Here is a 27,785-nt window from a genome sequence, read left to right as displayed (position 1 = left end):
CCCCACACGCACAAAGCTAATTGAAAGATACATTAAATAGAGCTAGTGACGCTCTGTAAATGCAACCACGTTTCTATGCTGTACAAGGAACCTCACTCCTGACTGGGTTACTATCTTATCACTATTTTTACTCTTTGGAGCCCTTTCTAAATAAACTAACGTGACCAAACTCTGCATAATGAAGGAACATATCACATAGTGCAGCAGTGTGACTCATTGATGTGTTTTTAATAGTTTTTGGATGACAACGGAGGTCCATGGCACAGAGGAACAAGATATATCAGGCTTTGGATGCACACGCAATACTTGTTAGTTGATTAGTTCATTGTTGGTTTGGATCCAAATATGACATTTGTTGAAAATTAGAAAAATATAGAAAATCAACAGGCAAATCCTTTAAGCTTATTTTTCAAAGAAAGATAGTAGGATGTTGATTCGACTTGACTTGGTGGCAGCTGCATTTTGGACGCTCCAGTTTTCTCTGTTCCCTCAAAGTAGAGGTCTTCACAGATCCTCTTGATTCTGGGGAACCAAGACTCAACCCGGGACCTGAGGCAGACCGGATCCAAATTATACTCAGTTGGGTCAGGGAGGGTAAGAGTAAGAGTGTCAGCATGTCTGATATCTGAATGGATCAGAGTGTACGCAGTATTAGCTTTGATCACATGGTACGTCATAATCACTGCAGGAGAAAATATTTTAGGAAATCAGCTGCATATTTAAAATATTAATGATGATAAATGATTATTTAAAAAAAAAAAAAGATTCACAGATATTAAATTGGTGGAAAATTATCATCTTCTGTCTGTCTGTCTATCAGAATATTTTATTGCAGCATTTGAAAACAGGACTTTTTATTATTATAGCTCCTATGACTTTATCTTAGTTCTGTAGACATTACCATTATGCTCTTTCTGTTTGCTATTTGATCGATCAAACTGCTGCTGGTACTGGAGTTCTCTCTCTATTAGGGTCTCTTCAGGTCAACCGCATTTGGGTCTATTTGGATCGAGACTGTGCTCAGGTCTTTGGTTGGATCTGTTCTTTTTTTTTTTTTAAATTGATTAATACACGTCAGGTTTGGTTAGGTTTTCTATGGGTCTGTTCCCCAAACATTTTGAACCTCAAAGGTCACTGTTAAGATGGTTTCCAGTTGGTCAGCAGCAGGGGTGGAGCAGCGATTTTAAAAGTGTGGGGGTTCTAGAGGTGGTACTTGAGCACGGCAACCCCCCGCCTCCGAGCCCTGTTCCAGTCTCAACATGTCAAATCAAAATGAATGCCATGCATTTAAACAATTTTTTCTACTACTGTAGTTGTAACCACTGCTTCAGCTTACTGTAAAGTAATTACTGAGACCATATGAGTTTAACAACTCAGCAGAATTTATTTAAGGTCTCATAGAAGTTTACTTCTTACATCCAGTTATTTGTATGAATTGCTGTACTGGTGCATAGCTATCCTTATTATACTTAAGATAATCACAGAGTATCTTTATCCTACTTCCTTACATACCTTATAGACATGAAATTAAAGGAAACTTATGCTTCCATTAAAATGAAATGGATAGTTAAAGATGCATAACAAATTGAACCCTGGTAACAAATCAGTAAAGAGTCATTTCTGAGTCCATGGACTAGTACAACCTAAACTGTCTTCAATTTTTTTTTTTTTAAAAGTGTCTCTTTAATAGGAATTCAAAGGGGACCTTTAATTGTCTTTAATTGGGAAATTAAATACCAAACGTTGTCCAGGAGGTTTTGTATCAGCAGGCGTCAGTTCCTCTCCAACAGCCACAGGGAAGAAGAGGTCCCTCTTCATCTGAAATCCACCTCAAAGCTAACAGGAGAAAATCACATCAGCAGGTGATTTGAGGCTAGTGAGTGCAGAGAGTGAACAATTGGCTCTCACAGGCCACAGCTACAACCATCTGAACCCTTTTTAAGCTCAATATTAAATAGTTATATTACTGTGGTTTAGCTTTAATTCACAATACAAACTATAGCTCATTCTAACTTATATTAAATGCAAAACACACATTAACGTTACTCTCTAACATAAGGAGTAAAACTATGACGTCTAAAGCAACATATTCCTTTGACATTTAGCTTAAAATAGCATGAACTATGTGAGTTTACGTTCTGGACACAGAGGTAACTTGTACATATTCTTGCCAAAGTCCGTCCAGCACGGTGGCTAATTAGCGATTAGCTTAACTCACGATTAGCGATTGGCATGCTAATAAACATGAATTTGGTCGTTAAGACTTTACCATAAGGCAGACAGATGTTACACATCTTAAATATGAATGCTCACCTTTGTCTATGACTATTTAAAAACGACAATAGAGGTGACTTTAAAAACCAAATTTGCCACCTGGCTTACATTTAGGATAGCCTATTTCATTTATGTTCAATGATGTTAGCTGAGCTGATACATCACATAACAAGACAAAGTTACAAAATAAAATTCTACATTACTAACTAGTTAAATATCTGTTTCATATCTCTGATCTGTTATTCTGTAATCTGTTATCACAGCCAGCAGCGAGTAACAGAAGCACCGTTGCTGAATGCACAAACATAACTTTACTATACTTCAACTGTTTACTCTTCCCTGGCCTTAACATTATTGGACCCATGATCAACAGTTTTTTAAAAAAGGATCAAAATTGATGCAACAGTTCCAGGTCAAGTGACATATGCAGTTTATCAGAGCCTCAAAAAGTGTTGTAGTACTGCCCAACACCTGGAAAAAACACTGCGATGTGTAAAATTGGTGGAGTTCCCCTTTAAAATGGTTCAAATTTTCCTTGGACTCCAGCCCTCCATGAGTAGTTGTGGATTATATCACCTGGTTGTAATTTGGATCTGTTTCCAAGTTGGTAAAATGCTTGAATTTGTGAAGCTCATAGTCCAACAAACATGTTGTGTCTAGTGCATTTAGTATCTCTCTGAATGTCTTCTTTCACTTCTTTGTATGTTTTGTCATCATCCACAGAATGTAATGAAGTCAAGCTCAGCTGCAATGAAAAGTAATCTCAGAATAAAAGAAGCACCATGTTTTTACTCTGCATATAATTCCTCTGGTTGTTTTCTCTGCCAGCTCGCCTCTGTAGAAGACAGGACCCAGCTGTGTGTGTGTGTGTGTGTGTGTGTGTGTGTGTGTGTGTGTGTGTGTGTGTTTTCAGGCCTGTGCTACCAGTGGTCATGCTATTCTAGATAAGCTCTGGAGGTGGCAGATCTTGTGAATGCAGCTCTCTCTGGCTTTTCATTTGAACCCTTTTTGCTGCGGTCACCCACACGCTTTGCTGCGATCACTTTCAGCCTCCACTCTGAAAATGTAGTGAATGTTTTTTTTAAATGCAAATAACCCCATACATGAAGAGAGATACCCCCCCAAACCAGGGAGGGATTAGCTGGAAGAACTGCATCAGCAATAGGATATAGTTATACGTTGAAACAGAAATGAAATGTTTTTGAGACACATTTTAGCTGGTTGTTGAACAGGTGTAAATGCATCCATCTCTGCAGGATGCACTTGTAGACTTTAACTGTATCAGTGTTTGTGCTGCTGTCATAAGTAAGGGGTCTCACGATTTCCCAAAATCCACAATTCTTTCGATTTTAAGGTCATGATTCTATTTGATTTTCAATTTAAATTTTATTTCTTTCAGAACTGATGGCTACGCTGTTAAACTATCAAGTCCTGATTTGTACAGATCAACAGATCATTGGTTTTATGCCTTGACACTCTAAATAATTGATTGGAAATGTAATAACAACAGCTTATGCAGTTTGTTCCCAATCGACTGGTGAAATCACACTGTCGTAAAAAAATAAAGAAGACACTTCTATATCTTGGTGGCTTTTTGCAGGCGAGGAAACTCAAGCTGTTGTTGTAAAGTTCACTTCTGCCATCTAGTGGCTCCTCTTTTAACTGCAGCGTTCACTCTTCACATCAAACAGCAGCAGGTGCCAGTCGAGCTCTCGATAGCAAGAAAACCTAAGGCATAAAAAACATAATGATCAAACAGCCTGATTGTAATATCCAAATGGACTTTGATAGAATGATGTGTTTAAGAACCACCACATTCATTTTGTAACTTCTTTGAAATTTTTTTTTGTCTTTGGATGCGCACAAGTAGGCGGGGGCAGAGAGAAAAAAATACCGGGAGAATCGTGAACCTGTTTGTAAATTCGAAGGTTGAACCCGAACGCTCGTTTTAATAGATTTTTGATTTAGATCAATATGAGCTGATCAGCAGAGTGAAGAGCCACATCTAGAGTTCAACAGGCAGCAAGTTAATATTATTTATCTCAAGACATAGTGGGCAGTTTTGACAATTTGGGATGGAGATGTAGCTCAGTGAGAGGAGTTGTTGAGTAACTCAGGTTTCTGTAGCATTTTTCTTATCAAATCTGAATCCTTTTGAACCATTTATCAAATCTAATTTTGTGCAGGTTTAGCTTTTAACAATTGCATGTCACAAACAAGTAAAACTCAAAGCTCTCTAATCACTTTTTAGTTGTCAGAGAAGGCAGAAAATAATGAATGATTGCAGCCCATAAATACAACCTGAAAATGTTAAATATGTATCTGACACATCGAAATATCAGCAGCAGCCGACTGACTTTTACATCTTATTTTTCATGAGCTGTTTTCTCCTGAAACTGCGAAGTTAATCAGCTTAAAATATTGAAAATATTAAAGTATTAACTGGGGAGATTTTCGTGAAATCGAAGACTCGCTTTTCTGTCTCGTTAAACTATAAAAACATAATCATAGAGTGCACAAGCAAAGTATAAACATCTGGTTGCAGTTTGCTGATTCCAGCTTCTCAAATGTGAATATTTTCTGGTTTCTTTAGTCTTCTATGACAGCAGACTGAATATGTTTGTGTTGTGAACTGTTGGTCGGTACAAACAAAGACATTTGAGGACGTCATCTTGAGCTTTCGGGTGAACAGCGATCATTTTTCACCATTTTCTGACATTTTATAGACCGAAAAACGAATTGGTTAATTGAGAAAATAATAGTCAGATGAATTGATAATGAAAATAATCGTTTGTTGCAGCCCTAATGAAAAGGATTTTAACTTAAAGAACCTCAAAGTAATTTAAAAATACAACAATTTGTATTTTTAAAATCTGATTTCCAACAGTTTTTTTTCACAAAATGAACTGATGAAAATAAAATATTGGCTCTTTTTAAATAAAAAAAAAAGGATTATAATGAGCCCTGTGATGTTTTCCTCTTCACATCTGTTAGTTCGCTGGCATCAAGTGTGTGTGTGTGTGTGTGTGTGTGTGTGTGTGTGTGTGTGTGTGTGTGTGTGTGTGTGTGTGTGTGTGTGTTGTATATTGGCAGAAATTTAAAGTTGGCTGTGATACACATGAGGATGAAGCTTGAAAAGCTGCATGTGGGGAAAAAAACTGTGTGTGTGTGTGTTTGTGTTTGTATGTGTGTGTTAGCTGAACCTGCTGATACAGCAGAGATACCAGGTGTAATAGAGCGAGACCCGTTTATAGGAGTCAGCCTCTAATGCACTGCAGAGCAAGCACACACACACACACACACACACACACGTCCTCATACATTTACATGCACAGCCAGATCTTCTCTGCTGCTGCTGCTGCTGTAAAAGAAACATAATGTTAAACAGTTTTGCTGTTGTAAACGGTGACACACACACACACACACACACACACACACACACACAGTCTAGCCGGCATGTTTTCCACTCGGTGATGCCAGAGGCCACGCATGGCTGAGAAGCGGAGTGTGTGAGTGATGGAAAAAGTAAAAGAGGGAGAAAAAAAAGGATGAAATAAAAAGGAGGAATGACACGAAGGGTTAAGATAGTTATGGAGGAATCGATAAGGACCAGGAGGACGGGGGTCTGGAAGAGACCGATGCCGGGAGTGTGTGTGTTGGGTTTTCATCCATCGTCGGGATTAAAGAGGAAGTGGAGGAAATGGTGAACAGGAGGAGAGGAAGCACGTTGACAGGAGGAGGAGGAGGAGGAGGTGGAGGAGGAGGAGGATTAATCTGCTGGTCAGTAAACATGAGGTGAAGCCAGGAAGAGGAAGAAGCTTCCTCTTTAATCTACAACAAACAGTTAGGATTTGTTCTGAGCTGTTTATTCAGACTCTGTGGGCTTTCCTCCTTGAATCCAAAACACTCAGGCCAGTTTACCCCTCCGCTCAGCCTCAAATCGAATTTAGGTGGCATTGTTTCTGAAGAGCAACCCCAGAGTCCCAGTCACATAATCCTATTAAGCAAATGTATTTTATTTTTTATGCTTCGAGACAATGACACCAAGGAGGTCCAAACTTCCGTCCTTTCTCCTTGTTCTTTGGATCATTCAAACATTATTAAACATTTATAAAAAGCTTTTAGTTTGCCAAAACAAAATGACATTTGATATATATATCTAGATAGAGATGAAGTCATAAACATTTCTGCTGATCTTAAAGATTCACTTAAGCTTAAGTAGAGCATGACAAAAGAGTTCAATTAACTGCAAACAGAAGATTTATTTAAGTAAATGAATTATTCAAAAAAACATACACAAATCTTCAATCTTGTCAGTATAAATCCTAATAAAACCCCCTGCAGTGCAAAATATGCACAGCCAGGGAGCTTATATCATATGAGCACCATGACTTTTGCCATTAAAAAAAAGGAACAGCATGTGAAATGTGTCTTTTAACACCAGAAAAAGCAGATATTAAAGGGGAACTCCGCTGAATTTCTAAAACAAAGTGAGTTTACAGGTCTTTGGGAGCGACCATGTCTCCTAGAACTTATGTTTCTACTAAATTGCAACAGGAAATATATTTAAAGGAAACCTAATGTCATCTAATAATTGTAATAATAGCCTAATCAGAGTAAAAAATGCCTCATGTAACAGGTGGCACCCCTGTAACCACCTCAATCAAACCACCTCGAGGGGGAAGTCATCACATCGCTCTGGATTCCGCCATGTTTCTCTTTTGGGTGTTGTCATGGCAACGCGCGGCCATGAATGTGGGGGCAGAGTTACAGGTTTGTTTGGGTGTTTAGTTACAGGTGGCCTGATCCGTCCCGATCAGAAGGAATTTTCAATCGGGTTTACAATCCGTTCAAGAGGAAGATATTAGCGCCTAATAACCATGTAAATGCTTAATCTGATTGTTTCTCTCTGGTTGGAATAAATATATTCGTTCTACGCATGTTTGCCCCACGTAGGGGTAACATTAGGTGACGTAATGATAGACAGAGAGAGAAAGAGAGAGCATGTGTATGAAGTTAGCAATATAGCTGTGAACAGTGCAGTGTTTTTACAGTTTAGGCTATTTGTCAGTGAATAAATGCTACAACTCCTCAAGACTCAAGCCAAGTTCCTTCCCGTGTTCTGTTTGCCACCTGCTGATTAAAGTGAAGGGGGTTAGCCCTGAAGTTAGCGACAATGGGTTAGTTTAACCTCACCCCCCATTGTTGGGCTGATGGTGGCTGGTAGTAACATTTTGACATACTGCCCTGTTCCGATTAAATGCGTCAGCACATGTAAACACATATTAGATTACATCTCATGTAAACAGTTGACCGAAATCTTCAATCAGAATGAAAAGAAGGGTGCGTGTAACCGCAGCTACTTTGTACGACGCTTGTTCATTTGAAGCAAACTGACTCCGTGTTTGGCTTAAAGGAGGAAAGACTGCAGAGTTGATTAAACCTCTCAGAACCTGCTGGCTGTAAAATGAAAGAGGAGGAGGAGGAGGAGGAGGATGAGAGAGGAGGAAGAAGAGGAGAGGAGAATGTAAAGGTTCTGCTTGATGATTGTCGCAGTGTTGGCAGACCCTCAACCTCCAGCCAGGAACACACACACACACACACACACACACACACACACAGTTGGGTTGATGCCATAATGAAGTGGCCCCTGAAATGACTCCCTCGCCTCACAAGAGAATAAGTTATGTTGGGACACACATAAAACCCGACGTCTAAAGGAACTCAAAACACTCTGGCTGCCGTGTTCCCCTCAATTAACCTCTTTGTCTTCCTGTCTCTCTCCATCTGTCTTAAGTTACATTTCTCTCTCTCTCTCATTATATAAATATATATATACTAACTTATTCATGCTTTTATTTCAAATAGATTATATTATTGCAGTGCTCTTTTTACTGGTCCTCCGAAGCAGCCAGTTGAAAAATGTCAGTGTATTCAGAACTTTGCTGGTAAACTTTTAAGCAAAACAAGGAAGAGGGAGCGTGTTATCCTGGTTTTAGCTACACTCCATTGACCCCCAGTATCTTTTAGAATAGATTTTAACATTATTTTATTTGTTTTTAAAGCTTTTAATGGTTTGGGACTGGCTGACATTGCAGACTCTCTGTCGTTTTATAATCCTTCACAAGCTCTTAGATGTTTTACTTCTGGATTTTTGAACATGCATAATTATACACACAAGAAAGAAAGCTTCAAAATGATGGAATACCCTATCGAGAGCTATAAGAGATGTGGGCTCTGTGAACATTTTTAAACAACAGCTTTAATTTGGCTTTTAATTAATGTCATTCTTATTATTTTTTGCTAATTCTCTCATTTAATTATTCTTACTGGTCTCTGTTTTTACTGTCGCTTGTCTTTCTCTCTACATTTGACTCTTCGTCTCCTCTTTACACACAACCTCGATTTCTTAGTTTTGTTTTGTTTTTTTGCTGCCAGTGCCCATGAGCAGCAGCTCAGAGGTCTCCAGTACAGAGCATGTCGGGTAAATCTCTACTCTCTGTCTCTCTCAGGTGACGGGACGCTCAGAATCTGGGAGGTGAAGAGCGCAGCGTGTCGATTGGTCATCCCGGCGCACAAGGCTGAGATCCTCAGCTGTGATTGGTGCAAATACGATCAGGTAACTGCCCTCCACCTTCTGCTGCCTCAGACAAGCTCACACTGTTAAAAACACAACGGAAATAAACTTCACTGTGTTAATAATAGATGCAAATACAGTTAACCTGCATTATTTTAGTGTAGAATACTATCAACTAAGCAAATAATAGTTTGGTTTGATCCCCTTAATTCTGGGTTAAAATGCAGTTAAGAATTGTTCACATAAAATAAGTCAAGCATTCAATAATCTTTAGTCTTTAGTATAGCTATAGTTTAGTTTAAATGCAGATTGGCAGCTTATCTTAAAAGCACATTATCTCTTTTTTTAACTTTAAATAGATGTAATAAAGTTTATTCTTAATTAAAAGACATTTAGTGGAAGTTATTCAAGTTTAAAATGCATATATTGAGCTGGTTTTATGTTCTTAATTTGCGGTAAAAATGCAGTTAAGAAGTGTTAAATAAAATAAACAAGCATTCAACGAGCTTTATTCATTTGTTTATGCATTTAGAGAGCTAAAGTTTACTTCAAATACATTTTAGCAGCTTTATTCTACTTTGAATGCATTTGATAAACCTTATAATTAAAAGTTCATTCTTTGTTCTTCTTATTCTAAAGTTTATTTACTGAATTTTATTCAGGTCTTTAAAAATGCACATAATTATGGGTTAAATGCAGTTAAAGGTAAAGTCAGCGATTCTAGTCCAGTACATTTTTTTGTCACATTCAGCAAATATCTCCTCACCGTCCGCTAGCCGTCCCTTCTGTGTGTCCACAAACACACCAGCTCTGTAAATGTAAACACAGCGGCTCGGAGCGAGCAGTACAACACTACTCCAGCCAATCAGCAGGGGGTGTTCATGCTCGTGCACACGACAGGGGGAAGGCATCGCATCGCTCTGGATTCCACTATATTTCACTTTTGGTGGTTGCCATGGCAATGTGTGTCCCTGACTTTGGGGACGGAGCTTCTGAAGGAGCACGAAGGGAGGGGTGTTTTTTTTTTGTGTGTGTGTGTTAAGTTGAAATATCAACAATCTTTCTCCACAATGACTGACTCTACCTTTAAGTTAGTTACTGAAGGTATTTTACTGTGAAAATACAGTTCATTAGACATATATTTCAAAATGTAGTTGGTTAATAAAAACCAGTTGGTATTTCTGTTGAAATTCATTTAAGCAGCTTTATTCTACTTTAAAACTCTTTTATTAAAATTCATTCATTGTTTAAAATGCATTTAACCAACATATTTTTCTCATAATTGTGAGTTTTTATATCAGTGATTTGATGTTTTTGTGCAGAACATTGTGGCCACGGGCTCGGTAGACTGCAGCGTGTGTGTCTGGGATCTGAGGAACGTCCGACATCCTATCAATCAACTGCTAGGCCACACCTACGCCATCCGCAGAGTCAAGGTACACACACACACACACACACACACAAACACACCACACAGGTTTTTTTACCACACACACTCCGTTAAATGTCATGTAACAATTTGTTCTCAGAATTTAGAGCAAAGTGTGTGTTGCGGCAGAGATGTAGTACAGCGCCTGACAGCATCAAAACACCCACTTAAATGGACCTAATAAGACCACTCACACACACACACACACACACACACACACACACATACACATACATACACACACACACACACATTAGATATGTGTGGGTGTATGTGTGAGAAAACAGACAGCTGCAGGCAAGTCACCAAACACATCCCAGTTACTCAGATTAGGCACACGTCACTTCACACTCACATACTGTACGTCAGGAATACACACACACACACACACACACACACACACACACACACACAAACTTATAACTGCAAACAGAAACTCTTGCATGCACAAACAGAAACCTGAGTCCATCCAATCGAGGACCTGTCTTACTCAAGTTGTGTTTTTCAGGACAGGTGCCACCAATCGATCGAGAAAAGAAGTGACTGTTATACTATACTGTGTGTGTGTGTGTGTGTGTGTGTGTGTGTGTGTGTGTTTGTGTGTGTTTTGTTAGTGTTTGCAAATCTGTCGGCTGGTATTAATGTACTGGAGGGAGCAGAAAGGAGGTGAAGCGATTTCATGATCAGCAGAAGATGAGAAAAGAGCGACAGACACCTTCTATCCAAATGTCAAGTTAATTTGAGAGTATTTAAAAGGAAAATTCAATTTTTTAAATGTTCTATTTATAGTTTTTATCAAAACTCTAACTTTACTGTTGAGATTTTGCGATGCAGTGATGCAGAGTCCAACAAGGAAGGAACACGATCATAAAGTATGTACATAAGGTGTAGCAAACGTTGGAAGTACAGTGTAAATGAAACGTATTCTCACATGCAACCACAGTTTTTGGCTCTGGTTGGTTGGTTGGTGGCTCTGGAGATTACATCTCTATAACCAAATGTTCCTGTAAATAAATTTAGACACATCTTTTATGTCTCTTACTGGATATAATTCCTTGAGTAGTTTTCCCAAAAACTATTTATACTGTTAAATGAGGTTAAACTGGACTGGATGTGTAGGATAGTGGAAACAGAAGTTATTCTGACATTAATCATCATAGATTTCATTCAAACACCAAACTTTAGTGATATGAACATGCATCAACAAGCTAAGGTAATTTCACAGGTATATTTTCTGTAATTTAAGGCAGTTTTTTGCAGATTTTGGATGGACAGAGTTCAGGTCTCTTGGTTTAATGGTTCAGAGGCTGTGATTTAGATCAAACTAATAGTCAGACTTAAGATAAACATGTTAATTCATAAGTTCCACAATGCCGTCTATCTTAAATATGACCAATTCATGAATTCTGGGTAAATTGAGACTTATTAACCCTTTCATGCATGGTGTCCACTACAGTGGACACATTTCAAAATTCAATATATTAAAAAAAAAGTTACTAACATGATTTTTCACTTGTTTAAGAGTAAAAATAAACAATCAAATTTTTTTTCACCCTGTGATTTAATAATTCATGCATAAAAGAGTTAAATTTAAAAAAAAAATCCAGCAGACTTTTCTTATTAACTGTTGTTAACTGTGGGGAAACTGGTCATCATGCTGTAGATTAGCCGTAACAATGAAATACTTTTTTCATTATTTTTAATAACTGATATTAAACTGATAGAAGTGATGGACAAAACTAGAAAAAAACTTTTTTTTTCATTCAAATGATGCAAACAAATAAATTCACACATCTATTAACGAGAAAGCTCATCAGCCAATAAATGTATTTGTTCTTTATCTACAAATAAAACACGTCGACCTCTAAAGGTATAAAATGATTCTGCAGAACTAAAAAGAATTTACTTCAAAATTTACATTTAAATGATTTAAATGGAAAAAACAAGCAAATAAACATGAACTGTGTGTATTAGAGTTGAAATACTGACAATAAAACTCAACGTCAGACAGAAGACATTAGCAGAGAAATGATTGTGTATTTTATCATCACAGCTGCTCAGTGTCTCGTTATATTTGTTGTTTTTGCCTCGGTGATAAACGTTTTTTTTGTTGATAACGTCCATAAAGTAGCTATAAACCAAATAGAGAGGCAGGAACAAAGAGGAAAAGAGAAATGTGTTAAACGAGGCCGTTTGTATCCTCCTGATAGGAAAGGTGAAACTGTCAGATGCACAGAGGGGGAACAAATGAACGAATAAATTAATTTAAGAGTGCTTAGCTGTCAGTTAGTGAAATGACTCTCTGCGGACTCTTCTCTCTCAGTCTCTCGGCGTCGGCACAATCCTGTAACTGCTGAGCAGAAAATAGGCTGATCAACCTGCCTGAAGCTGTGTTTCACTTTGATGGAGAAAATGTCACGATTTTTTTTAAAGAATTCACACCTTTTTACAGGATTAAGAGCAACTTCCAACAAGAGACTTTAGTCCAACATTAAAACAGCTCAGAACAGATGAAATAAATGTAACTCAGCAAGATGAAGATGAAGATGCACAATATTAAGTTTTTCCCACCACAACAACATTTTTATTTTGAAAGGATAACTTCCTCTGCATGGACTAACAGTGTGACCCAATCGAATTTATTCTTTTTTAGATAAACAGATTAGCTAACCCAGATTAACTAATCCATTAATCTTGATGATTAAAACACAATTAAAAGCTAAATTACATACAATAACTAAATAGATTCAATAAAATATAAAAAAATAGAATAGAGACTAAAGATAGAACAAAAAATACACTTTACTGTGTGTTGAATATACACTGTACAATAATATTAATACACTTTAATACACTGTACATTAGTACAAAGCCGTTTTCACATATGAACTCTGGACAGTGTCCAGAATCACAGGAAGTCCTCTCTCTGGAGAATCAGGTCCTCACATTGTCTGGAGTTGCCCTTTCACACATGTAACAGGAGCTTGTCCGTGTCAGACGTGTTCTCAGCTACTGTTTGGTTTAGGTGAGGAGTGGCGCCTGGGTAGGGTGTGCAGGAGGCAGGACATGATGCAAAAAGTACACTGCAGTTGTAATTCTGCCTTTTTAAGCTTTTTGCCAGAAATAAATCGGCTTTTATCTTATGAGAAATCACAGGAAATCCTCTCTTCCATTAGCGCTAGCTTCACAGCGGAGCGTTCAGGCTTAATCAAAACAATACAGCTTATAGCCGGCCTGCTGTGTTTATCCAGCGCCGGCCGCATGATAGAAATATCATCAACACGCCCGCTCGCTCACTGTGATTTCACCGGAAAACGACCTGCTATATTCTCACATGGGCTCAATCAGACTTTGTACCAGGCAGCTGGCAGAGTAAAGTCTGTTTAATGTCCGGTCCAACTGATTCAGACATTTACGTTCACACACACACAGCTTCTCCGGATAATGTCTGTAAAATTTCAGGGTTGCAGTGCATGTGTGAAAGGGGCTCAAGTCAGGTGGATATTCCTAAAAGCTGTACAGTAAAATGCAGGATTGTCCATGGATCATAAACAGTATTATCTGTACATTGAATATATGTAATATATTAATCATTTTGTTTTTGACCTTCCTTTTTTTTTTTAAACATCTCTTTATTGTCTTTTACAAAACAAAACAAACAAAAATAATAATCTGAACAATTATAACACACATAAAATAAAATTTAAAAAAACAACAACACAGCCCTATTAACAGTCAAATCAGTTCTTCATTTTGTGTGTTATCATGTTCAGGAAATTGTAAAAAAACATTTCAAATTTTCCAGAACTTATAAAGTTTGTTTTTGGTGAAGAAGCTCATCTTTTCAAGAGTGAAGTGAAAAGTCGTTCAGCCACTGGGAAATTCCACAGTTTAACAAACAGATGAATTACATGACATTTTAGTATTTTCCTGATTTAGATTTTGTATTTTTCTTCCTTCAGTTTTCTGCGTTCAGTAAGACGGTGTTGGCTTCCTGCTCGTACGACTTCACTGTCAGGTAAGATCAACTCTGCCTCTTTTATTACTCTCTTCTTCTTCTTTGCTTGTGTGATGTTTCCTTTATATGTTTTAGTCCTGATCATGAAGCGCTGTTAGACCTTTTGATAAAAGTTCTTTAACCTCTTACCAGGTGCCCCCATTTTTGTGCACAAAACAATGTTCCCAATATATAAAGGTTACTGTTCTTCAACCATTCATTTAAAAAAGAAACTCTTTAAATTTTACAACCAAAGTTACAGAGTTAAAGGAAGTTGTCATGGGCTTGTTGGTGGTTGTGTCACTGTAAAACACCAGAATTAAAGTAAAACACCAAAATATCAGTGTCTCAGCCACGACTTTGAGGTACGTGTGTAAGTAGTTTTATAATAGTGAGCAGTGGAAATGAAGTTGCAGGTTTAAGTTCAACGTGTCGGCCCAAAGAAATGACAGTCAACAGAGAGAAGAGAAGAAATGCAAACAGTGAGCCTGAGATAAGAACTCCTGTTGGAGCTCATCTAAATATTGTTTAAACACAAGTCAAGATGACACATTTGAACAAATATTCCTGATATTAACTTCACTCTACAATGGCAAGTTCAACTCGGGAGTACAAAGTCCTGAGGACAGGTGGACGCAGTATGATCATTTGCCGGAAGAACAGCTGTGTTTTTGCTGATATCACCAATTCAGCTCAGCTCTGGTGATTAATCTTCAACACAGCTGTACCTGACTGTACTGTGACAAAATATTATCCACTCAAAGCTCCACTGACAGTTTTTCTCAAGAAGAAATGACAGTGAGATGGAGTCAATTATGTAGTAATAATAAAAATCCAAACTGTAGCTTAATAAAATAAAACAAAATTTAATATAGAAGGATCTATTCATTTTAATAAATGTATATTCATAGATTTTAATTGAAATGTGTTGGTATCTGTGCATATAAGGAGTCCAAAGTCTGCAGAGGCAGCGTGAAGCTTCACTTTACCTTTACTTACATTTACTTTAACAAAATATCGTCTAAAAGGAATTACATCATAGATCAAAATGCTACAGAGACATAAGAGCTAGCGGTAAATAACCAAAGCGAACGCCAGGATGACGACGGACGTTGACCAGCTGATCATCTCAGGAGTCGGACTGCTGCACCTGAAAAAATATTCAAACTTGATAAGTCCAGACAAATCAGCTCCCGAGGTACCGTAGCCTCGATAAAACGAGCAGAGCGAGAACACGTCTGGTCATTTGGACTGTACTTGGCCAGATGCAGACTTTGAATTGGAACCCAGTGCATAAAGCAGCTCTGTAAAGAAATGTTTTCCCAGTTTAGTTTGGAAGTAAAGTATACATGATTTATAGTTTAGTAGCTAAAACTTGCAGAAACACTGATGTGGTCCTTTCAACTTTAAGTTTAGTTTAATTTAGTTTAGAATCCAGACTTGTAATGACATTTATCTGCGATTATAAAACACAAGTTTGACTTTTTGAAACTTTTCTACGAGGTTAAAAGAAAGAAGCGGCGGATGCGGTCGTACGCTTACGCTCCTTTTTCTTTTAGTTACTGACCAAAGCGGATGGATGGTGTCACCTTAGAAGTAGTAATGGGTAAGGACACGGTTTGATAATATGTGTGATAAAGTTAACTGGTGTGTGAGATGGAGAGAGAGAGAGAGAGAGAGAGAGAGAGAGAGAGAGAGAGAGAGAGAGAGAAAGAGGGAGCAGAGAGACAAAAGACACAATGAGCTGTTCCTTTATTGAGCTGCAGAGGCTGACTTAATAGAATCTGTAATTTCAAGCAAGACCGCCTCTGTGTTTCTTATGAGAATATGCTGCTTCTTAGTCTTTCCCCCCTTTCTCTCTCTCTCTCTCTCTCTCTCTCTCTCTCTCTCCATCCCAGAGATAGTTTTCATTTAGTTTCCGCAGCCCTACATCCGACACCGGGCCTCATTAAGTCTGCTGACGGATCTATTTTATCTTTATGTGTGTCGATCGGATGGATAGATATGACAGGGAGAGGGACGGCAGTTTGGCAACACATATGTCGACAAATCTGCAGATTTTCAATTTTCTGTCTCAGAAATCCCCTTCCCCATTATTTTGGTTTCATGAATGTCTCCAAATGACTCAATTCGGCTTCAGTTGTGTCCCTGAGCAAAACATGGAGGGATGATTGGTATCACGCTGGAAGAGGGATGATGCTGAAATAAATAAGATGTTGGATATTTCAGACAATGGAGAGAGAGAGAGAGAGCCTGAGGGAAAGAAGGTAGTCTGAAAGATAAATGTGTTGAGAGCTGGCTCTTTGCCAAACCCTGTGTTTTATTGATCCGTGCTTTCATTGGCTCAAATACTCCATGCTGAGTACAGATTTCATTAACATACACACACACACAGAGTCATGTTTCCATCACTTCAGAGAACATTACATTGATTTGCGTTTATTTCCTGGAGACGTATCCTAACCTTAACCATAACCCTAAACATAAACCAAGTCTTCACCCTAAAATTAATGATTTACGTTAAAGGGGGGACTGTAAACGTGATGACTGTAAACAGATTTACGTCCCCACAACATGAGGAATACCTTGAACACACACACACACATACACACAGAGTGGGAAATCACCACCTGCCAGACTCTGGTAGAGTTTTGCCCGTGGCTTTTAAGATTGTCTCAGGTAATAAAAAAAGCATCTGTAGTAATAATCCTCAGATACAAATCCAAAAAGTACCATTTATTCTTGTTTTCTATGAAGATGCCTGCAGGCAATGAACAAAAGCAAAAACAAAAATGCTGGCATAAAACTGATGTGTAGAAATTATTCATCGCAATACATTTTTTAAATCACTTAATTATGCAACTGAATTTTGCTGAATATAAAAGCTGTTTTTCAGCAACATCCTCACATTCACACCTGGTATCTGTCCACTCATCGGGTGCATTAAAGGATAACTCTGATGATTTCCTATATTTTTATTATTGTCAACATATGTTATGTGCAGAGCCAAACTGTTACTGTTTTAAAGCCGTTCCTTTGCCATTGATTGTGTTTTACGATCCCCAGAAAGGCTATTTACAAAAGAGGTCAAACATAACTTAAAAAAAAAACCCAATAGATTTTAATTTATAAGCAAAAAACATCACCACAAATTAACACCAACAAATAATAACAACAGAAGATTGAAGGGCCTGCCAAAATTAACAAAAGGAAGGGAAGACTTAAAACTAAGCCTAATAGAAACAAAGCCATGAAAAAACAGGACTACCAGACCCATCAGGGTGCAAAGAACCAACAGAAGAAAGGATCTAACTCAAGCCAAGGTTCTTGCCTCCTCTTTATTGGATTTGAGAGGGGGGGGGGGCGTGTAACATTGTTTATAGGAAAAATGCTTTTTGGGCTAGTGCGCATCATGTGATGAACCTTGAAGTTGTACCTGATGCAGCTACTACGCCAAACTCGCTTCACAGCCCTGCGCCGTTCTTGGGAGGGTTGGTTAGGTCACCACTTCACCAGTAACATGTTCTACAAGTATCATAACAGTTAACAAATACGCAGGAACACACAAGAAAAATCAATAAATGCTTTATCACTACAAGGTTTTGCCATCAAACACAAAGTCATGTCCAGTTAAAACTATCTGGGTAAAAGACAAAAATTGCACCAAGAAGAAAGTGAAGCTTTTAAATGAATATCAGAAACTAAACACACCGATTCTTAATTTAATACACTTTTACTGCTACAGTCTTACTTGATCTGGGACACAAAAATCTGCCCAACATGTTCAAAGGACTTTATCATTCATTCAGACAAAAGTCTGTTTAACAGAAGAGTTATCTAATACTTATGTACATATTATACCCAGAACCATTTTCTTTTCTTTTTCTTCATTTACATGGTTTTCCATAATTCTTTTAACTTTAAAAAACCGTTTAGGGGACTCAATAAGAGCACAATGTGTCAATGCAGAGGAACTTTTTTGAGCATCTGTAAAGACGCTGTATCTTTAATTTAATCTTTACTCCGTCTTCTCCTTTATTAACTTTACTGCTGTCCACTCTGAGATAATCCTTAATCCATTCATTACTGCTGTGATGACACTGTTTCACTGACTTTACTTCATCTGATGTTATCTTAATACGATTGGACTGAGCCAAGGCCACAAATTACACGATTGTTTCGTGTGCATGTGTGTGTGTGTGCATGTATGTAAGTGTGTTTGTGTGTTTTCCGTAGCAACATCACGTACTGCAGATTTGTTTTCTGTTGAACAACTACAAACATAGAGGGTATCAAACTAATTATCACCTATTCTCAATTTGTGTCCGGGCGGATATAGTGTGTGTATATGTGTGTGTGTGTGGTCATGTAAGTGTGTAAACCCTCTAACCATTGATCACGACTGAGTGCAGAAGTCTTTAATTACCTCATTAACGGGAGAATCGTCTCTTCACACAGAGGCAGAGTGGGAATAAAAACTGCCCCCAGGACTTTCTGACTCAGACTGGTTCACCAAAACTAAACTGTCCTCCCAAAAAAAAACTACAAAATCAGTCGTCTCAGCGAGTGCCTCAAAACGACATAAATTTACATTTCAGTGACAGCACCCTCTAGCAGGAATAGTAATTATAATAATGGTAGCAAAAGGAGGAAATTAGGTGACGTTATAGAGAAACCAGAACTGCTGGATTCTGCTCCAGAGGTAAGAAAACCTCATTAAAAATCTCATTAATATGTGAAACTCTACTAATAAGTAAAATCCAACCTTGAAACAGAACCTTTCTAAACAGTATGTCGTAAGGCTCGATCCATATGTTCAGATAAGGACGAGAGTTTTCTGAAAAACCATCTAATATCATTGTTTATTCAGTATTTATGTTTTTTATTGGCCTTCAACGGACATCGTTTCCCATAAGTCCTAGACGTTTGCGAGCTAAACGTCACGGCTCGACAGAGGAGACGGGTCCATGAGCGAGTCGAGGGTCGTAGTGGTGAGTTCAGACATGTCTGTAATAAGAACAGGACAGAGAACGCTGTACCAGTCTTTACACGGCACAGATCACAGCTCGAAACATGGACGAAACCATGGATGTATTATAAGAGCTGGATACCAGACCAAAAATGGCGCCCATTCAGTCCAATTAGAACTGTTTTACAAAAATAAAACCTCCATGGATCAAAACTTCATAATAGAAAGAGTCATAATTGACCTTGTTTGCACAGTTCTATGTGTCCTGTCAACAATTTTACAGACGTCTCTTTTACAACGGTGGTCTATGGGGGGAAAATGCTTTTTGGGCTACAAGGGGATTTTTAGCTGCAATACCGCAAGTGACCACTGGGTAAAACTGGCGGCAAGGCTGAGCGGCGGCGCCCTATCCAGCTCGTACAATACATCCATGGATGAAACCAAGTTACAGTGACGCATGTACCGACGCTGCCATGTTTGTTCTTTTAATGGGAGCTGTAGTTTTTTTCTGTGTTCACAAAGTAATCGTTGTTTAACTTTTTAAGGGTTAAATTTCTGATAGCAGCTGCTGTAGTGGAGCCAAGTTGTCTGAGAAATATGGAAAATAAACTCCAGGCACAAACTTCCTTTTTTTTTCAAAAAGGCCAATGAAAGAAATAATGAATGACTGAGTTACAGAAAGAAGCTAATGGAAAGGAGGCTAGAGACGAAGTAATGTCATAACATTGGCTTAATGTTATTAGAGTTAAACATCAGACTTAAACATGGGAGATAACCGTTCACCTCCTATTTCCAACCGTGAGTTGACATTGAACCATAGCCAAGACACAAGGAGTACCTGCACACTGAATGACACTGAATTTACTTTATTTGCAACATTTACGACTAATCACAGGTCTTCCTCAGGCAAATACTAATATTTACAAGTACATAAAAGTAGTCCATAATTAATAAACTTTGATTGAGATCAGCAAATATCTGGTCCAAGAGTATGTAAACAAACCTTAAAATGTTTTCAGTCTGAGAACTGAGTGTCAGTATTTGATACCTGACAGTTTTTGATGATATTTTTTATTATAAAAATCTACATTATAGATGCTTTAAATCTTGAATCTGAGTATTTCCACATGCACCTGTTGGTGTGCTCAGCTCAGTAAACATTACACCTTCCTTTGTGTAAACTCACACACACCTGCCTCTACAGGTCTCCGTGTGTGTTCAGACACCGGTTATAATACAAACAAATACAGATCTAATCCACCTGCACGCACAATGGACAACACATTGAATGCACATACGGTACACTCATATGCAAATACATCTGAACACACGCTCTTTTATAGTCACATATGCATTTACACATACAAACGGATGTATGAATCCTTTTTCATCCCTCGTTTCCGCTCTTCACCTCCCTCATTCTCCCTCCCGTGTGTTTGTTTAGTCGTAGTCAGTTGTCAGTGGAGCGCTCAGTGAGTTTAAACCATCTGCAACCTCAGACTTTAATATATTCTGGGAGACAGATTATGTTGACGTCAGTTTGATCTAATCTAATTATTCTGTAATTTACCATTTGATTCATTGATGCTATTAAGCCCCTCTTCCAAAGAAACTCACATTTAACGAACTGATAAATATCATGATTGGCGGCGCACAAGGCCATTAAATATCAACATATCAGCCAACAAAACAACAAACAACAAGAAAACACAATTAATTTCAGTAATAAGAAAGTTGGCGGTCAGTCCACCACTTTGTTTCAGACTGAAATATCTCAACAGCTATTGGATGGATTGCCATGAAGTTTTGGCTGAATTATAATAACTTAGCATTAGCATTTTCTTAGCATTTTCATCTGGTCAAACTTTTATTTTGTTCAGCCTCAGCTATACTTAACACACTAAACTGTTGACATGCTAACACACAAAACTAAGATGGTTTAACATCAGTGTGGTAACATTGTCATTGTGAGTATTTTCGGGCATAGTGACGTTAAGGGCTGCCTCCTAAAAGTTGCTGAGTCGACATTTTATCAGTCGCATCACTACCTTCGTTTTTAGCCGCAACATTTTACACACAGAGCGACGCATGGTGACAGCATGACAGGCTGTAAATTATCAGTCTTGTCTTTAAATACATAACTGTGATGGAAACATCCTGCTCGGCTTGTTGAATACAGTAAAGTGAGTTAATCCAATGTTTAAACTGACACGTACAAGCGTCTCTACCGTCTCCTCCTCTACCACCCCTTCAGCTGACAGCCAGCAGCCAACAGGAGAGACGCTACATGCTGCATTAAAGCTAAAGATTACGTGTGTTAAGAAAACTGACTTGCAGCGCGAGTCGGCTCAGTTTTAATTCCTGAGTCACTTTTGAATGAATTCAGCAGCTACGATGTTGCTTGTTGTTTACAACCTCAACGACAAAGCCTTTTGAACTCATTACCGCTCTGATTCGCACCTATGACAGTTTCACTTCAGCTCTTTATTATCCTGGTATATGTAACTTACCAGCTTTTCTGCTTTTCTATGAAGAACTGGCAGCTAGGCTCCATCATTGGTTCCCTTCTTCAAATGTAAAAACATGTAAAATAGTGTCTAAATACGTTATCTTAAGATTTTAGTTTTAGTTTTATTCTTATCATTCCTGACATTCATTTTATCTTCTTTGCAACTTTCAGCATACACATTATATTTTAAAGCTTTCATTATGTTAGTTGTCATTATCTCTGTGGGCGTACCACTCACTCTAAACACAGTCAGAGTTAGTATGAAGTATAAAACTGAGACTCTGAGGTCATGTTTTCCTGTTTCAACAGCAGGTTAAACGCCTCATATTTGCTTTAGATAACATGCCCCCCCCCCCTTCGTCTGTCTCACAGCAGCCTGCGTGTTCGTGTGACTCTTAAGATTAATTTCCTGTTTAAATTAAAAGCATCAGTGACATCAGCTCGTCGCTCTCTTTACCTTTCTGTCTTTATTGTTCTGTCTTCCGTCACTTCTCTTATCTTAAATGTTTTGTGTACGCTTCCTCTCAGTTTCTCCGCTTGGCTTTCATTTTTGTCCTCCTATTCTCTTTTTCTTCTTTCTCTCTCTCTCTCTGTTTCCGCTGTGACTTAATGAGTTTGGTAGTAATAGTGAGACACACACACACACATAAAGCTGACAGGTGAATGGACTGTTCCACAGAATGAAACACAATAGAAGCTAAATAATTACCTACCATGGAAACTACGGACAAAAGGCACTGCAAGCCTCATTTATACAAACAACATGGTGTCTTTGTCTAACTGGGACAGTCATCTGGTCCCATACGCGCACACACACACATTTACACTTTCACGTCACCTGAACCTGTAATCACAATCACATGTGAATCTGACGCCTGCTTTTGGAAAAAAAGTCTATTTCTAACAGTTATTAGAAATGCTGAAGCCTAAATTGTCTTTTTTTGAGAATTTGCTGAGAACGAAGCGTATTATTTTCTCAATTTATTAATGCATCATTTTGTCTATAAGATGTTAATAAATAGGAGAAAATGCACGTTATAATTTCACAAAGCATATTTCACATTCAAACAGCCCAAAACCCTGAGATACTCCATTTATAGTGAATATAAAACAGAGATGACCATCATATCATCACATTAATGCAGCTGGAACCAGATGATGTTCTTTCTTTTACTTTAAAAAATGACTGATTTAACTTTCTGTGAGTTTTATATTCTTACTATTTTCAACTACAACTACAAATGTTCTTCCTCAGGTTACCTGAGACAGCAGTGTGGGGGTAACTGACCCTCTTTCATCATTTTATGTAGATTATTGTTACCCAGAACATGCAAAGATGTTCTAAGGTTACCTTATAACACACATATTCAATTAGCAGACTCCCATCCCAATTTGGACTGATTAATAATTTAATCCGACCGGAAACAAAATTTAATGGCAACCTCACCCAGACCACTTTTGAGCGATACATTACTGTCACGTCACTATTACTGTCTTCATTTAGCCGCCCGCTAGTTGCCACAGTTAATAAGGTTGTTGCGGCCAAACTGTCTTCACCAGGCTGACTGACAGCAGAAATTTACTGAACCAAAATAGTTTGCATGTCGGCTCCACGAGAAGAAATCGACAGTTTGTAATTATTGATTCATTGATACGGTTAATTATTTTGTATAGCAGGATACTAATGTGATTTAAACAGCTGGTCACTCAGATTAAACTTCACTAAGTGCGACAGAAACAGACTCAGAGCGTAAAAAAACACAGGGGATTTCTGTGAGACTGTCCTGGATTCAGTTGGATTGATACATTTAATAAAATGGAAGCGTAACGTTTTCTATGTGGATTGGCCACAGCCTCTCTGTCCCACCATTCAGCTGGTGCTGGAGACGGGAGACTGTCACGTCCTCGCACAGACAGCTGCTCTGATGACTTTCCCCCTGTCCTGTCCTGTGCACAAGCACGAATGCCCCCTGTTGCTGATTGGCTGCAATAGTGTTGTGTGTGCTCTCGGTCCGAGCCGCTTTGTTTCTGTTTCCATTTATAGAGCCTGTGTTGTGTATGAACACTGCGTACACATTTAACAAACAACAAGCAGACCGTGAGGAGATAAAAAAGTGCACTGAACGATCTTTCTCCAGAATCACTGATTCTACTTTTAACCAGTTGAAGTCGTAATAATCAAGACTCCAGCAGAATCATTTTCAGATCAAACATTTTCAACAATGACTACAGAGAAGAACTCACTGATAAACACTTCCAGCAGTGTCTCCGCCTGCCCATTACACCTTTTTATGCTAAAGTTTAAGGACTTGGTTACACAACAAAGAAGTCTCATCTCCCTTTAACACAGAAATGCTGTTCATGTACAGAGTTCTGGAGTTTTTGTACTAAAATATCATCATGTAATGCAGCCTTACTGGGCCTATGATGCGCTAGAAGTGTATTAAGTGGGCCCCTAAGACTGGAAGTTGATTACTCCTTATAGACTTATAAACTGGACTGAATTCAGGGGAAAAAATTACAAAGGCGGTTCAATTTATTGGCTAGCTAAGTGCTAACAGCTACTGAAAAGTTTCAAAAAACAAGGCATTTTGGAAGTCCTCAGAGATTCATGAACTCAATTTTACTCTCATTGGAAGTTAAATATCATGATAATCATTAATTTTATAGCAATTTATCTTAAATTAAGGCAAAAACAACCAACAATTTTGGCACATTTTTTCCTGAAAAGACACTTTTAAAACTTTGCAAGATCCTTAAGAGACTGTCAATATTTCTAAACAAATAGTTCCCACTTATAGTCAGTATAACCTTGAGGATTCACTACAGCGGATGTTAACGTCAGCGCTCCCAATAATAATCAGATGCAGTTCACTAAAAAAAAACACTTTCTTACGTGTCGTATCGAGCTTCTCACTTTGCTTATGAACAGACTTTTTTTTCCTCACAGTGTTGAAATCTAAAAAACCGTCTCGTTGCCGTCGACAGTAAATCATCGCTATTGCTCATTTTAATGAAGCCAATCAAGCTCTTAGCTGCAGGATTATTACTCCTGCGTCTTAATGCACTGAATGGGAGAGCTGTGACAGAAATGCATTCATTTCAGTTAAGTTTTTTTTATTGCCACTGCACTTCATTACACTGAAGACATATTGCTCTGCACTGTGGGTGATGAATGACTCAGACTTTTTTTTTTTTTTTTAACTTCACGCATATATTTGTGCATGAGTGAGCTGGTCATACATACATTTAAACATATATTCATGTATTCAAATAGAATATAGATATAAATAAAAATGTGTATTTTAAAGGTTACTCTCTGGTCTTTTTGACTTATCCCTTCAAGCAGCAACTTAATCACATTTTTACAAGATAACCTCAGTTTTAATAAGATTAAAAACAGCCGCATCAGCTGCCCTTTGAGACTGCTCAGGTGTTGGAGGAGTGATGAAGAGACATTTTTACTCTTTTCAGATCCTTACCAAAAACACATAAAGGTCATGTTAAAGCTTAAAGGTGTAGCGGCATTTTTAGGACATCATACTCAGCTCGTCAGGCTCTAAATTAGGCTCAACTTTCATCAGTTTAAAGGCGTCAGTATGCTTCCAATAAAAATGATCACCGATTTTCTGAACCAGACAGTCGGACAATCACTTTATGGAGCATTTTTCCAGATTTTTCACTCTTCACACTTCATGTAATCAATTCATTTTGCGAGTGCAACGTAAGAACTGATCACCAACTGTTTATCTCCTGATATTCTCATTACAGTAGTGGATGGAAACGAGCATTAAGTTGCATTTTCTTTCGCAGATTTTGTGGAAATTCGGTTTAAATTCGAGCTACATTCGGATAAAAATCTGGCACATCACATCTTCGTGGCTTAAACGATATAAAGAGAAAGGGATATTAAAACAATCTAGAGAATGAGATGATGAAAAAAATAAAGATGACAAAGGAGTAAAAAGGAAAGGAGAGCAAAAGACTGAGAGAGTGGAAACAGAGAGAGAGAGAGAGAGAGAGAGAGAGAAGGCCAATAAAACACTGCCCACCAACCTCAGCCAGCAGCGGCCAATCAGACTAATTGGAAGACTGTTTCTCTTCCTGGTCTTGATGGAGTGTGTGTGTGTGTGTGTGTGTGTGTGCGTGTGCCAAAGCCCTGACGCAGCAAACACTCCCTCCAGACTCATCCACTTTGCAAATGTAATTAAATCATTTTCAGAGGGAACACTGCTGCTCCCACTGGGCTCCATTAGGCCTATATTAGTACGAGAGCTGTGGCACACACACACACACACACACACATACACACACACACACACACACACACAATAAGTGATGGGTGTCTGGGGAGAGTCCAGCATTGAGAGATATTATATATTGAGTGAGTTGTTAGTGTAAATCATTGCTCACATTCACTTTGCTGCTGTGTACGTGTATGTGTGTGTGTGTGTGTGTGTGTGTGTGTGTGTGAGAGATAGAGTTCTGCAGTACAGACTGATTAACATCCATTCCTAATGTGCAGAGGGAGTTTGTTTCTGGACTTCGGCACTGATTGATGATTCAAACTTTGGAAAAAAAACAAACACTTTTTCTCAATAAGTTGGATCAAGTTGAGTCACAGTCAGACACGACTGAAGTTGATTTATCCTCAAGTCAGGTCGCACAACGTGACGCCAACCCCGTCTCCTAGAAATTACGTTGATGTACTACTAAATCGCAACCGCAAATACGTTATGAAGGAAACATAATGCTGCCCGAATGACTTTTTCTCTCAACATAATGAGGAAATTAATTAACATATTTGGCAAGTCGCAAAAATGTTGATACTGAATATATGAGTGAAATGTTTTTTCCTGCTAAAATATCTGATCTTGTATTAGGATATCTGCTGGTTTTTTATGGTTTAGAGGAAAAAAACAGACTAAAAAACAGTGACATGTCTTTACCTTCCTTTTTTTTTTACACAATTAAATGTAAAGCAATTTCTATGGATGGTTTGCTTTGGAAAATTTTCACCAATTTTACTCCTGTGTAACAGGGATCTTTAGTTTTCCTTGTGTTTGATATGAAACAGCAGTTTGTGAAATATCTGTGTGTGTGTGTGTGTTCGTAGGTTCTGGGATTACAGCAGGAACCAGCCTCTTCTGGACACCGTGGAGCATCACTCAGAGTTCGTCTGCGGGTTAGACTTCAACCTGCATGTCCCCAACCAGGTAACACATTCACACACCTGAGTGCTGGTAGTGTGTTGATCAAACACGCTATGAATTGATAGTCTTTAAATTTAGCCAAGCATTACCAATTTGCAGTATCTTAATCTTGTGTTCCTTGTTGAGTTGTGTTGTTGGAAACTCCCGTCTCCAAAGGTCACATTACATTTCCGTTGTACAAATATTTGCTCTGTTTTCCGATTCACTTCTTGTAAAGCCTGGCTGAGGGGCAAAGTCAAGCGTGTGTTTCCTGTTTTGGTGTGATGTTAGTCAGCTCTGGTGGTTTCACAGGTCACAATTCGGTCAGAACTGAAACCCTGCTGCACAGAGTTTGGAAATGGAGAAGTTTTTATTATTTTAATGAGTTTCATCACCAGTTTTGGTACATTATCACACTACCAGTCTACAAACTGTAGCGTCAATCTCATATGATGTTTACACATTCATTACAAGCACATTCATAGAAAATGAACTGGAAACTGGATGTTCTGTAATGTCCTGGAGAATTAACCTCAATACTTTATTTGTATCAAAATTCAGAAAGAAAAAGCAGAGAGAGTTATATATTTCTTTGGATTTCTCTCTGCCCCTCACCTCTTTGTCTTTCTGTCAAGTGTGTGGCCAACCATCCGATCTCTGGGTCCATATCCGGTTTCTGTCTGTCTAAGTAGGCCTATTTTCTGTATTTCTTGAAATGGGGCCATCCATCAGTCTGTCTGCACATGAGCAGGCTGAGGTTAACCCACACACACACACACACACTAACACAGGGCTGTCAGTGTTTGAATGTGTTCGGGGTAAAGAAGCAGTGAACTGA

The 27,785-nt window shown here is 38.3% G+C and overlaps 1 protein-coding gene across 4 annotated transcripts in view; it reads left to right on the top strand.

Moving 5' to 3' along the window:
- The window catches only part of pex7 (peroxisomal biogenesis factor 7), a 61,271-nt gene that overhangs the window by 15,996 nt on the left and 17,490 nt on the right, over nt 1-27,785 (top strand). For all 4 annotated transcript variants that reach the window (XM_042391000.1, XM_042390999.1, XM_042390998.1 and 1 more), the window contains exons 7-10: nt 8,787-8,893; nt 10,174-10,287; nt 14,243-14,298; nt 26,872-26,971. In XM_042391000.1, the coding sequence (XP_042246934.1) occupies nt 8,787-8,893; nt 10,174-10,287; nt 14,243-14,298; nt 26,872-26,971 (377 nt within the window). The remainder of the gene's footprint in view (nt 1-8,786; nt 8,894-10,173; nt 10,288-14,242; nt 14,299-26,871; nt 26,972-27,785) is intronic.

Source organism: Thunnus maccoyii, chromosome 17 (genome assembly GCF_910596095.1).
Source record: "Thunnus maccoyii chromosome 17, fThuMac1.1, whole genome shotgun sequence".
NCBI lineage: Eukaryota > Metazoa > Chordata > Actinopteri > Scombriformes > Scombridae > Thunnus > Thunnus maccoyii.
Note: the sequence above shows the minus strand (reverse complement) of the source record. Positions and strands in the feature narration are given on the sequence as shown.